Source organism: Calliopsis andreniformis, chromosome 7 (genome assembly GCF_051401765.1).
Source record: "Calliopsis andreniformis isolate RMS-2024a chromosome 7, iyCalAndr_principal, whole genome shotgun sequence".
In the NCBI taxonomy this organism is placed as follows: domain Eukaryota; kingdom Metazoa; phylum Arthropoda; class Insecta; order Hymenoptera; family Andrenidae; genus Calliopsis; species Calliopsis andreniformis.
The window spans coordinates 12747873-12760208 of NC_135068.1; the positions used below are offsets into that span (position 1 = coordinate 12747873).

Consider the following 12336-nt stretch of genomic DNA (forward strand, 5'->3'; position numbering starts at 1 on the left):
ACAGCAGCACAAATACTGGCCACTTTTTTGGGCTCCGGTTCACTGCATGATTCAGACGCTGGCGGCTCACTTTTCATTCAGAGATTGATATCTCGACCAAAAAAAATCACAGATCGCTCCACTTGGTCTCATTCGAAAGGGAAGGGATCCAGTTTCAATATCCTACTGAAAAATATCAGCAAAAAAATTCATGAAAGCGCTGGTAGTTCGCTAAAGTTGGCAAAAATTTTAGGATGCACGACTCTTCCTTCTACAGCACATCCTGGACTAGGGAAATTTTTTCGAACTAGTTCAACTCAGGAACATTAAACTAGAGGCATTACCCTTTAGAATGAGACCAGGCTGAGTCTCCTGCGATTTTTTTTGGCGTAGATACAACAGTTCAAAATTTGGTCACTTTTTGGAGCTCTGGATCAGTAGGTGATTCCAAGGCGAGTGGCGCACTTTTCATTCAGACTTTGATAACTCAGTCAAAAAAAATCGCAGATCGCTCCGCCTGGTCTCATTCGAAAGGGAAGGGATCCAGCTTCAATATCCCTGCGGAAAATATCGCCAAAAAAATTCAGCCAGACGCTGGCAGTCTCCTGAAGTTGGAGAAGATTTTGCGGCGAACCACCTTTCGTTTCGCGGCCCGCCCTGGACTGAGGAAATTTTTTCGAACTAGTTCAACTCAGATGCTTTAAACTAGAGGCTTTACTCTTTAGAATGAGACCAGGCTGAGTCTCCTGCGATTTTTTTTGGCGGAGCTACAGTAGCTCAAAGTTTGGACACTTTTTGGAGCTCTGGATCAGTAGGTGATTCCAAGGCGAATGGCGCACTTTCCATTCAGACATAGATAACTCGACCAAAAAAAATCGCAGATCACTCCGCCTTGTCTCATTCGGAAGGGAAGGGATCCAGCTTCGATATCCCACTGAAAAATATCCAAGAAATAATTCATTCAACCCTATGGCAGTCTCCTGAAGTTGGAAAAGATTTTGGGACGCATCAACTTTCCTTCCACAGCTCATCCTGGACTGGGAAAATTTTTTCGAACTAGTTCAACTCTAGGGCGTGAAACTAGAGGCTTTGCCCTTTAGAAGGAGACCAGGCTCAGCATCTTGCGATTTTTTTTGACGAAGTTACAGCAGCTTAAATATTGGCCATTTTATCGGCCTTAGGACCACTGTGTGATTCCGAGCCTGTAGGCTCACTTCTTTTTCAGACATCCATAATTCGGTCAAAAAAAATCGTAGATCGCTCCGCCTAGTCTCAATCGAAAGGGAAGGGTTCAGACTTCAATCTCCTACCAAAAAAGATCGCAGAAAAAATTCATTAAGCGTCTGAGAGTCATCTGAAGTTGGAAAACATTCGACGAAGCATCAGTCTCCCTTTCTCGGTGGGTCATGGAGTGGAGAATTTTTTTTGGGAAAGTTTAACTCAGGGATGTAAAAATAGAGGTCTTGGCTTTTAAAATGAACCTAGTCTTATTGCTGCAGGATTTTTTTACAGCATGTCACAGGAATTCAAATATTAATCATTTTTTCGTCATTAAAATATCGATTTTTTCATTTCACCTACTGTAATGAACCAAACCAATGTTAATCAAGCGAACTCGATTCGTTTCATGTCGGATCGTAAAAATGCAATCACATTGGAAATATCAATTTCATTGATTTACCGCTTAAACACTGACCAAGCCGCTTTCGAGCATTCCTCAGGTCGTGGAAACAGCCAGAGAAATCACCATTTCAGAAGCGGAATTTCACATTCAAATGGCTCTCGAAAAAGATCGTATTACGAGTCCATAAACAGCACGTGTTTCCCTCGGCTACCGGGCATACCACGAATGCTCACGTCTCTCAGCGCAACCTTTCGTTCTTTCGACGACGTTCGCTCCTTGACGTATCGTCGCGCGCACGCTGGAAACTGGACACGTGCTGGAGAGCCCAGAAATATCTGCCTTGGTCCATCCTGGGAGCAGTTGCAACAACCCGACTTCGAGTGCAGCTTGCTCTGTCTTTGACAAGCTCGTAAACCACTGAAATCGTAGGTCTCCTCGATGCTGAGGATCTTCTAGGGTCTCTGTGATCTTAATTCCCCGATTTTGCCGTGTAAACGAACACGATCCACTCGTCACGGCTCGATCTCGATTCAACGAGACGCTTCGAGGCGATCGATTCGAGATGGATCATCGCCCTCGGCGGTGTGTCGTTACGGTCGTCCACGCTGAGCGAACAGCGCTACTGAACGACGATAATCGAGCGATTCGATCTGCTGTTACTGCTCCCTCGACGAGCAGCAGGAAATTGAAATAAAGTTTTATATCGGTCGGCCTGATTTGACATATGTACTTGGAAGCGAAAGATCGTGACTGACGAGACAATTGGAGCAGCCTCGCGCTTCGCTTTCCATTTGGAGCATCATTTCGTCGAAGGCTTTCAGGAGATTCAATTTCTCTGAAAAATGAATCTCCATCCAGGAGATTCGTTACACAGGACGATTGTGAACCAGTGGCTGTGAAGCTTCAATCACATTCTCTATTTTCTGCAATCTTGTCCAGGCCATAATTCACCTGCATTTTACTCTGTACGTGCTCTTCCTCCGCCTCGCGAGCGTAGGTCAATAAAACTGGAGATTCCTGACTGGGGATTTCTGAGCAGGGAGAAAGAAGGTCTGCAAACCTCTCCAGAAATTCTCATCGAGTTTCAGGCTTCCCTCGGTAGCGATATTAATCGGTCGCCCCTCAAGAGCCGAGGAATCCACGCGCACTGCTTACAAATCACTCGACAACCAGGTCTCATAGAGCTCCTTTCCCCCCCGTAGCTTTCGCCGTTTCAATGAAACCTTAATCACCGCGAAATCGCGTTAATTACGCTGGCGCTTGCTTTGGCCAACCCTGGAGATCAGTTCTCATCTCGCAACGCTATTAAAAATGCAAATTTCTTTTCCATATTTGCAGGAAGACGCGCAGCTCGCATAGTTTCGATCATTTTCGCTTGAGAAAAATAATTAGCATACTTGAAATATGTCTGAATACACCTGCAGAGGCTCAGCACGAAATAGTCTACCGATTTCTCGAAAGAAAAATCCCAAGAAGACCTTAAAAAATCGATTTCCAATCCCCAGGTTCATGGAACGAGTGTGTCTAGCCCTGTACGAGGTTCTTAATAAGAATAATCACGTGACACGTGCAATTAACATTCCCGAATGATGCACGAGGCGGTCCACGATGACGAATCGCGCGAGAGCGTTCACGTCCGGATTTCCAGCTGTGGGATGCGCTGAAGAATAACTGCAGTCGTTGGACAACCGGTACCGCGAGCTTCGACACGCTGCTCAATTTGCTGTTCCCTTAGCTCGCTCCCATCTGGCTAAGCGAAGTATTAGGAAACGAATTGATGGGGCCGCGAGGGGAAACTCGGCGACGGGACAGGTCGACCTTGATTTCCTCGGAGCGAAAGCTTTAAATAATCGCCAGAGGCCTGCCTGTCTATTACACCGCGTACGACTTTGACGTCCGTCTCTTATTTTCACAGATAAATCAGCCTGTCGTTGATGGTTTTATCTACTAATTGCACGCTTCGGGGTACTCGAGACAGAGTTGCAGTCGAATGAAATCTGCGCTCTGGGGCCAAGTCGATGCTATTTACGCGTGCTGCAAGACGCGGTGGATAGAAAGATAACTCTTGGTGACAGTAAATGCTGTTTAGATGGTATTTTCTGTTACTCATATTCTTAATAATATTACTCAAATAGTATTCATTGTCACATAGTGTTATGTTTCTATTTAGCCTATTTTACGATTATCCATTTTTCTCTTCGTGTAACAAATCGGTACTCAGATAGCACACGACGTCTATTTTATGTCCATTTTATGCCTGAACATCTTAGGATTTAATCTGGACGTCTTGAGAGTGTCTGACAGTTTACGTTTTAAAGACTTCTGAAACTTACATACATGAAACGTCTATCAGGCGTCTCTTTTTGGTCTGAACGATTTTTGAGAGCTTTTTTGTGTTTTGTCTTGTGAAACATCCTACAGATTCTAGCTTCGAACTTCTCAAAGATGTCTTTTGGACAGTTTTAAAGACTCTAAAGTTTTTAAGACTTCTTCTGATTACATGTATCTAAATTGAAGCAGTAACTCTAAGTGCCTCTGTTCTCTCGACTGAGATTCGACTCCTCAGGTGTCACAACACTCATAGTACATATTTACAAGGCATAGTTTAATTACTCGCTCTCTAAAACAGAGCACAAGAGCCCTGCTCGACAGAACCGCGAGATAAGCATCGATAACGTGTCACTGTGAACGAACGACTCGTTAATCATGGCAATCGGAGGATATCTCGACGACTTCCAAACGTCTGATTTCCATCGATGGCCCCAGGTGATCGCCCTCGTTTCATTGCCCGCCGACTTCATTTCCACGTGTCCCTTGGCGAGTCTCCGCGAAACGAGGCTCGAAAGTTCACCTGTGCCCCGAGGAGGCCTCGTTTCGCGCGGCTCCGCTAATGTCCTGGCGGAATCGCCGCTTTCGAGGCGCCTTTATCGAGGATCTGGCCCGACCGCGGAGAAAATCGAACTCCTCGCTCGGCTAACGACTCGCGAAATGAATTGCGACCGTTTAAGAGCCCTGGCTCACTCGCAGCTCCTCCCGATTTTATTCCCGATCGGAATGTTAATCGAAGTCATAGGAAGATTCGTTAACTTCTGTCTGGAGCTATACGCTCGTGGTAAATGCGGCTACTTATGCGAAGGCTGAAGTTCGCCACAAAAGGAAGAAGCAGACGACGACACGACAGTTCGCGAGCCGCTGGCCCGTCAATATTTACAGTTGCGAATCTGCGGTGCGTGACGTTCTAGCGTGCCTCGATGCTCCACGAGGCATCGATTTAGATAGTCGTAAATCGGATTGTAAGGACTCGAACGAGCTGCATGCGTGTCTGGAAAATTGCCTCCATTGCCCTGTGCCATTGAGAGACTCCTATTTGTTTCGTCCTGGAAGGAAGTACTCTGAATCGATTATCCTCACAGGTTAGTTAGACAGAAGCATTTCGACACGGTCCTCAGAGCCTGCTGGCGGAGAAGTCAGCGTAAGCTCGTGCTTTCTAAAAGAAAGGTGCTATCTGGAGGCGATCGTTTAACGCTATCGGGAGGACAATGAGGGGATCCCTCTATCAGTTTTTCTGACACGCTGGAAAGCGATGGAATTCCTCGACAATCTCTCGACAGCTTCTGTTGATCATCGATGTGCAGAACAGCGGAAGTAGAACGAGCCTGTTGTTACACAGACCGCGCCTCAATTTTCTCTCTCAATATTCCGCCGAATGTCAGACCACGTTTCGCTGAATCTACTGATAGGGGAACGTAAAATATGGCACATGCCACCGAAAATGTTGATTCTGCAGCGTCATTGATGCTTATCTTCAGCGATATCGAACGTGTTCTGATAACGACCGATGTTGTACCAAAGATATACTGCACGACAATCTCGAAAGGACATCTGAAGATTCTTTTGCAGAGCTCTGTCGCTCCGAGACTTCGGTTATTTACAGAGGAAAAATGTTGAGACCTGTTTCCAGTATCTACTCCAGTTTGAAAATAAAAATAGCCAAGGTAGTAGATATAAATTTTCCACGTTATCGTTTGTCAACTGCTGGTGTCGAAGGCCACTGGCGATATGCAAACTCGCGAGCAGAGAATGATCGACTGTTCTTTTTTCTCCCACACGGTAGATAAGGAATTCGTCGACACGATAAGAGGTGTATTGTCGTTGGCCCGACCTCGTTGTTGGCTCGAGCCTCTTCTGCTCCTCCACCAACAAGTAGTCTCGCCGCGTGCTCGCTCGCTGGTCGCTCGTCTGGGACGTGCAAAAGTGAAATTCGCGGGTAATTTGCCGGAGACGATTACGATCGAGATCGTGTCGACGCCTCGGGCGACTCTTTCACAGAAAAAAGACGACCAGTCGCTTGGATGTCTTCCAGCGGTCACCACGAGGACATAGAGCCTTGCCCTGAGCCTGACAAGTCGTCCTGGTTCTTCGGCGTACGTGATCCTCTTCTTCAGTTTCGATTTTTCACTGATGTCAGGGAACCTCGGGGTCAGGGTTCAGTACTTTCAGCCTGTTTGCATAAAGTAGTCTTTCTAAACACTGAAAACTGTGGACAGTTGATAAAACTTGATAGCACCCGCATTCCCTGCTATCTGCTCCAGTTTCGTGGCCCCTTTGAGGCTCTGTTGCAAGTGCAGAGGAAATAATATGCTTTCAGAAGTTGTCTTGACGTTTAGAGGAAGTGGGGTCAGTGTTCTAAAAATATTCACACGATGTATCTTCCTGTAATCGAGGTTTTCTCTGAAGGAACAGCTTCCTCGTAAAACGTGTCCAAGTCTTTCCATAAAATCATGTTCCTCGAAAGCAATTTCTCGAAATTTTCACTCCTCGTCTACTCTATCCTCTTCCTCTGGGCTCCAAGAGACCACTGGCAAAGCTAGAAAAAATACTTCTGTACAATCATGCAGAGAATCAGACGCAGTAGTGCTCTGACATTGTTTCTGCTTTATCAGTTTTCGTTTCTTTATCAGGCTTGTTATCACTACAAGAGTAATTAAGATCTCTGATATGCCTCGAACCTAGATAACTGTGATTTCTGCTCTCTTCACGATCCAAGTCTCTAATTAATGTAACAGCTACAAATTTCATACCTCTTGAATGAGGACATTGAACTTTTCTTGGTAATGGATGACAAGGCAGCTGTTACGACACTGTCGCGTAAAAGCAGCGTTACGTCCACGGCGTCGTAACGGGTTACCCTGCCTGTTCTCTCAATAACGATCTAGTGGAAGAATTCATATTAGACAAAAGCGAGTGAAAGTCAGGCGAGGCTTTTCCCCTGGAGAGCGAGCGTTTCCGCGGCGAAATCCAGTAGGAGGTTCCTGTTTCGGCTGCCTCCTAATTGGCTAGTAATCGTCGACCTCTCGAATTCATTTCTAGCGACTTCCTCGTTCCACTGTTTCTGAATATCGAGGAACAGATATGGTATTAAGGCAAATTTCCTGGCACACGAAGTGGCCAATTTAGAACTGCATATTTTGGTACTCATTATGAGGTCCCAGTACCTGGGTACTCAGTACCCTTTTATGACATTAGTTTTTATTTTTAATTGAGTATATTAACTATTAACTACTGAGAAATTTACTTGAGTCCTCAGCAAGTATATGTCTCATCTTCGTTTTAATGTTATAAATACAAGATTCAATGAAAGTCTTCTGATCTCGAAATTGATTATGTTTCTGAATTTCCAGAGGATTCCCACCTGTCCTGTGAAGAGTCCACAGCCCCTGAAGGAGTTCGTGGGTCGCTGCCAGACGATGCCATCGCGAGTGAAGAAGTCCTTCTGCGGCTGCCTCCAGGTAACCACGAGAAGTATCTTAATTGCGAGTCTCTAAACCAATTGTACGCTTCTCTACAATTTGGCCTTGGTTGCATCGCTGTGTATCAGCGTGCCAACCTGAAACTACTTGCGTATTTACTTCAGTGTTGCCAGATACCGGGAAGAAATGTCCTAGTGATGTCATAAAGAGGAAAATTAGAGGTACTACACGATTTTTAACTGCATTATCTGTAGTACTACGACTTCTGTGCTCTGTAACCTCACTGGGAGACATGTTTCCTAGAATCTGGTGACAATGTTTCGTCTCTTGTTTCGACTAAGGCAGTAGAGAAAGGTCTCAAACGACTCAAAACGTTCAGGAATCAGTCAGAATCGCTCGAGTTCTCCTCTTCGAGGGACAATGACGCATTAAATTGCAGCTCAGGGTACACACCCATGTATGCCAGGCATTCTGCTGCCCATTGCATCCTCTTGAATGACATCTGCAATGCAAAGCGACACTCTGCGCACTCCCAGCGTGATTTGCAGGGATCCCGCCCTTTCCCAGAGCTCTGCCTCTGGGATTTTCCTCGCCAGAAAGGGTTCAGTGGAGACCCGAGGAGAAAGGGGAACTGGAATCGAAACGAAAGTGTTGAAGATGGAGTCGTTGATCTGGCTTCCTGGTTGCGCTTGCAATTATTGCACGCGAGCGATTATAAATCAGGCGAGGTATCCCTTGAACTGGAAACCCGCCGGAAGTGCGACTAGGAACCAGAGGCTGGAACGATTCCTCGAGCCAGCGCGCGAATTCTCGAGGCCTTCTGCTGCGTTCCTGTCGAAGGCTGGCCTCGCCGATATTTCTATCGAGAAATGTCATCGATACCGCGAAAGCGTGTCTCACCGATTAACACCTCGAGGAATGCAATTAATGTGCAGTGTCAGCCTGATCGGGGCGTGTTTTCTGAGACGTCATTGTCGCATGCCAATCCCTCTTTCGCCAAACCAGTCGTGGAGAGCACGAACATCCACAGCCTTCGTCTGTTACTTTGGTACACATAATGCACGAAAGCTGACAGGGAATTCATTTGGGAACCTCGAGCAATTTGTTAGTAATTTACTTTTATGAGGACGAATAATACAGCTTAGTGATAATAAAGAGAAATACATTAACCCTTCGTGCTTTGGCGCTTGCTGTCGATCAGAAATGATAGAATCTCTTTCAAACTGCCACCCACGCAGCTCGCCATTAGCTGAACACAGAAGTCTCACGCGATAGCGCGTAGTCGGCAGTGAACGACTGTAACAGATGTCTATATGAACACAGGTATGGTCATTAAGGGGTTAGAGCTCTCTGGAGAAACGTTGCTAATTAAAATACAAAACGTAGCTGCTGTTTCGCTGGAGGAAGTTCGACCAGCCAGATAAATCTTCAATGAGAAAAGAAAGTCTGGGGTCTTCGACTGCAACATGAGTGCATTCATCTGGATTTTATTTGCCAAGAAGTGTTTGGCACGCTAGGGTGCCCAGCGAATACTCAAGATTCAACGCAACAGTGGAGGCAGCATTAAGCCCCAGCTAATTAAACGCTCGCCAGAGAAACGCCATTCACGTTCCCTCGAACAATACACGTTTGTTTCCATTTTTATCGGCGCTCATCGCGCTGATTTTCATGTTCCACGCGCTGAGCACTGAGAGATCGGTGTCTAGCGATCTGCCTGCTCGATAAAGCAATCGCGGATGCTACTGACGGGTGATAAATCCATTCTCCAATTCGCGTCCCGATTCGAGATAGGCGTCTCGAGCTAGACGGGTCGCCAATTAAACGCGAGCAGGTATCGAGGATCCATCGAATGCTCTTTGCTCTCGCGTGATGTTCTCTTTCTCCAAGTGTCCAGGAGTTCAACGTGATCCTCCATCAAGTGTCATTTAGCCCGACGGGCCCACAGATTTATTGTCCCGATGATATCAGGGTCTAGATTGTGTCGATGATAATGATTCAGATTTGATCCTCCACTAGCATCCTGCTTGATGAAGATTGATGGGCACTCGAGGACCTGAGGATGCAAGTGCAGTGTGCACTCGCGTGGATATTCTGAATTCGCCCTCTAGAGATCATCGATTTGATGGAAGCAATAGGCAACGCCGTGTGGAGAGAAAATTGAAGATTCTGAGGCGCAGTCCTCGAATCCAGTTTCTGCGCTTAGGAAACTGGAATGGAATTTTTATAATCAGAGCCTCGACGAGTATCCCTGGCTATCATTCTACCACACAGAAAGTGAACATAAAAAACCCAACCAGGTCCCTCTTATCCGTTCGTCCAGCGTTCCCAGAAAGTCAGAGGAACGTAGGATCGTTTAGAAAAAAAGAAGCACCTCTTCCTCGATGAATCCAGCAGCGATTCTCCAGCCAGTCGTCCTTGAGTGAATCCCGTGACCCGAGGAGATTCCATTATGCCGATCAACCCTGGCCAGCGCTTCCTCGGCGCAGCAGGGCGTGTCTGCCTCTGGAAAAGAGCGACTATGTTCCCTGGATCCCAGCATAATCGTATTTACAGCAGCCTCAGGAATTCTGCAGTCCTCTTCTCCTCTGAACAAGTAGAAGACGTGGAGGGAAGCTCCAGGCTACGAACTTCCAATTACCCACGATACAAGAATGTACGTCTTCTTGATATCGATAGAGCAAGAAGCGACAAAGTTGAGGCTCGCGTAACGTTTTGCTCGACAGAGTCTCCTGTGCTTGATTTGCATGCCTTCGCCTTGGCTGTGGCGCTTTGGATTCTTTGGCTCTTACGTGTTGTACCTTATCGTCGAGTCCTCTGGCTGCACTGAGTGACTAATGGGAGATTAAGGTGCGTGTAGAGAGAATCTTCAATTAAAGATAGTGTTTGACAGTCGAGAAGTTGCAACAAGTTCCATAGTGATTCACTTGGTATTTTGTTTTCGAGTCATTCTCAGAGTCAAAGCGTATTTTAAAGAGCAGAGAAGAGGCCAGCAGTTTTCTGGAATTGAGTCTCGATTGTCCTCGAAGGAGGAAAGAATATGCTAATGCTTGCGAGTTCGCGATCACGTTCTAGGCGAGTTTCTTGCAGGGCCTTTGAAATGCTTGGGGTTTATCGCAAAGTAGGCGCTTCCGACGCGTGTGTGGCTCGATCGCCCATGTGTTCCACTTGCATCGAGGCCTCGCAATTTCTTCCTGCCATGGAATAAAACGCGACCATAATGACTTTCTTTGCCAATCGTACGGAATTGCGATCGATGAGGAAGTTTCTTGCAACGTGTTCTGAACCTAATCGAATGAAGCCTCATCCTTTATAAGAATGGCTACCAGTGTTGCCAGATGCAGGGATGAAATGTCTTCTGTGATATACCGTAAAAGAGTGGGGGTACTTAACTAGATATCACTGGAAGATATTTCATCTTAGCATCTGGCAACACTGAGAGCCAGTTACAAGCTTGTTTCGAGTTCCAAAGGTGTGTTTAAACATTCCTAAAGTTGAAAAAGAATCCACCAACGAGGGATACTTAATAATCTCAGTTTTATTCATTAAAAGGTCCCGCAGAAAGTCAAGAGATTTATCTCTTCCTTTAAACTCTTCGAACCTCGCAAATCATGCTTCCCTCTTTTCTTGCAACAATCTTGACACTGCAAGGTCTTAAGCTCCCCAGGGGATACGAGCAACTTGGCTGTTCATAAATCCATCCAGCTGTGAAGGAAAACTTGGTGAAAATGAATCACGAGGGTGAATGGCCGCTGTGGCAAAAAGCTGGCGTGTATTCAAGCTCGTTCCCAGGTCATAAATATAATCACGTGCTAACAGCGAATGGATCGCCTAAACCCGAGAAACCCCAGCCCACGCGCGTTATCTCCTCGCGGTATTCTTTGTCGCGAAGGATCTATCCGCGTCTTATTTATGCGACTCGTTCGTCACGCTGGATAGACTTTCGTCCTCCGAGGAACGTGGACAAGCCACTAGTCCAGCCTCCGACTGGCTAACCTCCTTTGCCTTTTTTCACTGCCGACTCACGTGCGCCTGCTGGCTGGCCGTCGCGTGTCACGCTTTGTCGCGTCGCCTGTTCACGTGCCGTCACCGCGGACCAATTCATGGATCACTGTTGCTACACAGAGGCTGGAGCCTCTTTAATGGATCTATATAGGACTCTAGAAGAATGGAAAGTATTGTCATTTTTTGAGGCAGCCTGGTCACGAAGATTGATTCACTCTGATGATAAATCTGGGTAGCTGTAATCGACAGGGTTGCCACAGGAATTCCCTCCTGGGGTATAGCAGGAGAGAAATAACGAGTGTCTTATTGTCTGAGGCTGCTAGGATCTGGCTTGGGTCTCAGCCTGGACCTATATCAAGAAGCTACCCATTATTTCCTCCCACACCTCTCAATTTTCTTAATATATCCTATAAGGAACTCGTGTGGCAACCCTGATGATAGAGAGCTAGCTTTGTAGATATACTCACGCAAGCCTAGCAACATGTTCCCAACAGTTACCTTCCTGTAACTCTATGATACGAGTTGCAATGAAAGCACCAAGACGCAATGAACTTTAAGCCTGAGCCTTTGCAGATGATAAACTTCAAGTGTCCGTGTATTTTAGTATTTTTGAAGGCGCAGGATGATCCTCGCGGGGAATAAATAGTAATTTCCTAGTCACGTGTGAAAGTACCTTAGGAATCCAGTGCCTGAGCCGGTCCCCTGACCTTTGCTGCTGTTGGTGCTTGACTAGTCGGCTGAGTCGGCGAAAGACGCGAGAGAATGGTACAGTGCACGATGTGGATGCTTTTCGAACTTCAAAGCCAATAAAATTCAAGTTACGATGAAGTCCTTGGGAAACTTGGAAGACGAGCTGCCATTAGAAAAAGAGGTTTTTTTCAGTGCAGGGGTTAATGTCTCGCTCAGAAGCTTCCAAGAAGTTTTCTCAGGAGAATGTCCCTGCGTCTGATCATCGATTACGTGCACTGTACGCCGCGTGAG

The 12336-nt window shown here is 46.3% G+C and overlaps 1 protein-coding gene across 2 annotated transcripts in view; it reads left to right on the forward strand.

The window, feature by feature from the left end:
- The window catches only part of Daam (disheveled-associated activator of morphogenesis-like protein), a 46892-nt gene that overhangs the window by 23549 nt on the left and 11007 nt on the right, over positions 1-12336 (forward strand). For both annotated transcript variants that reach the window (XM_076382295.1, XM_076382296.1), the window contains exon 2: positions 7285-7392. In XM_076382295.1, coding sequence (XP_076238410.1) covers positions 7351-7392 — 42 coding nt within the window. In that variant the 5' untranslated portion in view covers positions 7285-7350. The remainder of the gene's footprint in view (positions 1-7284; positions 7393-12336) is intronic.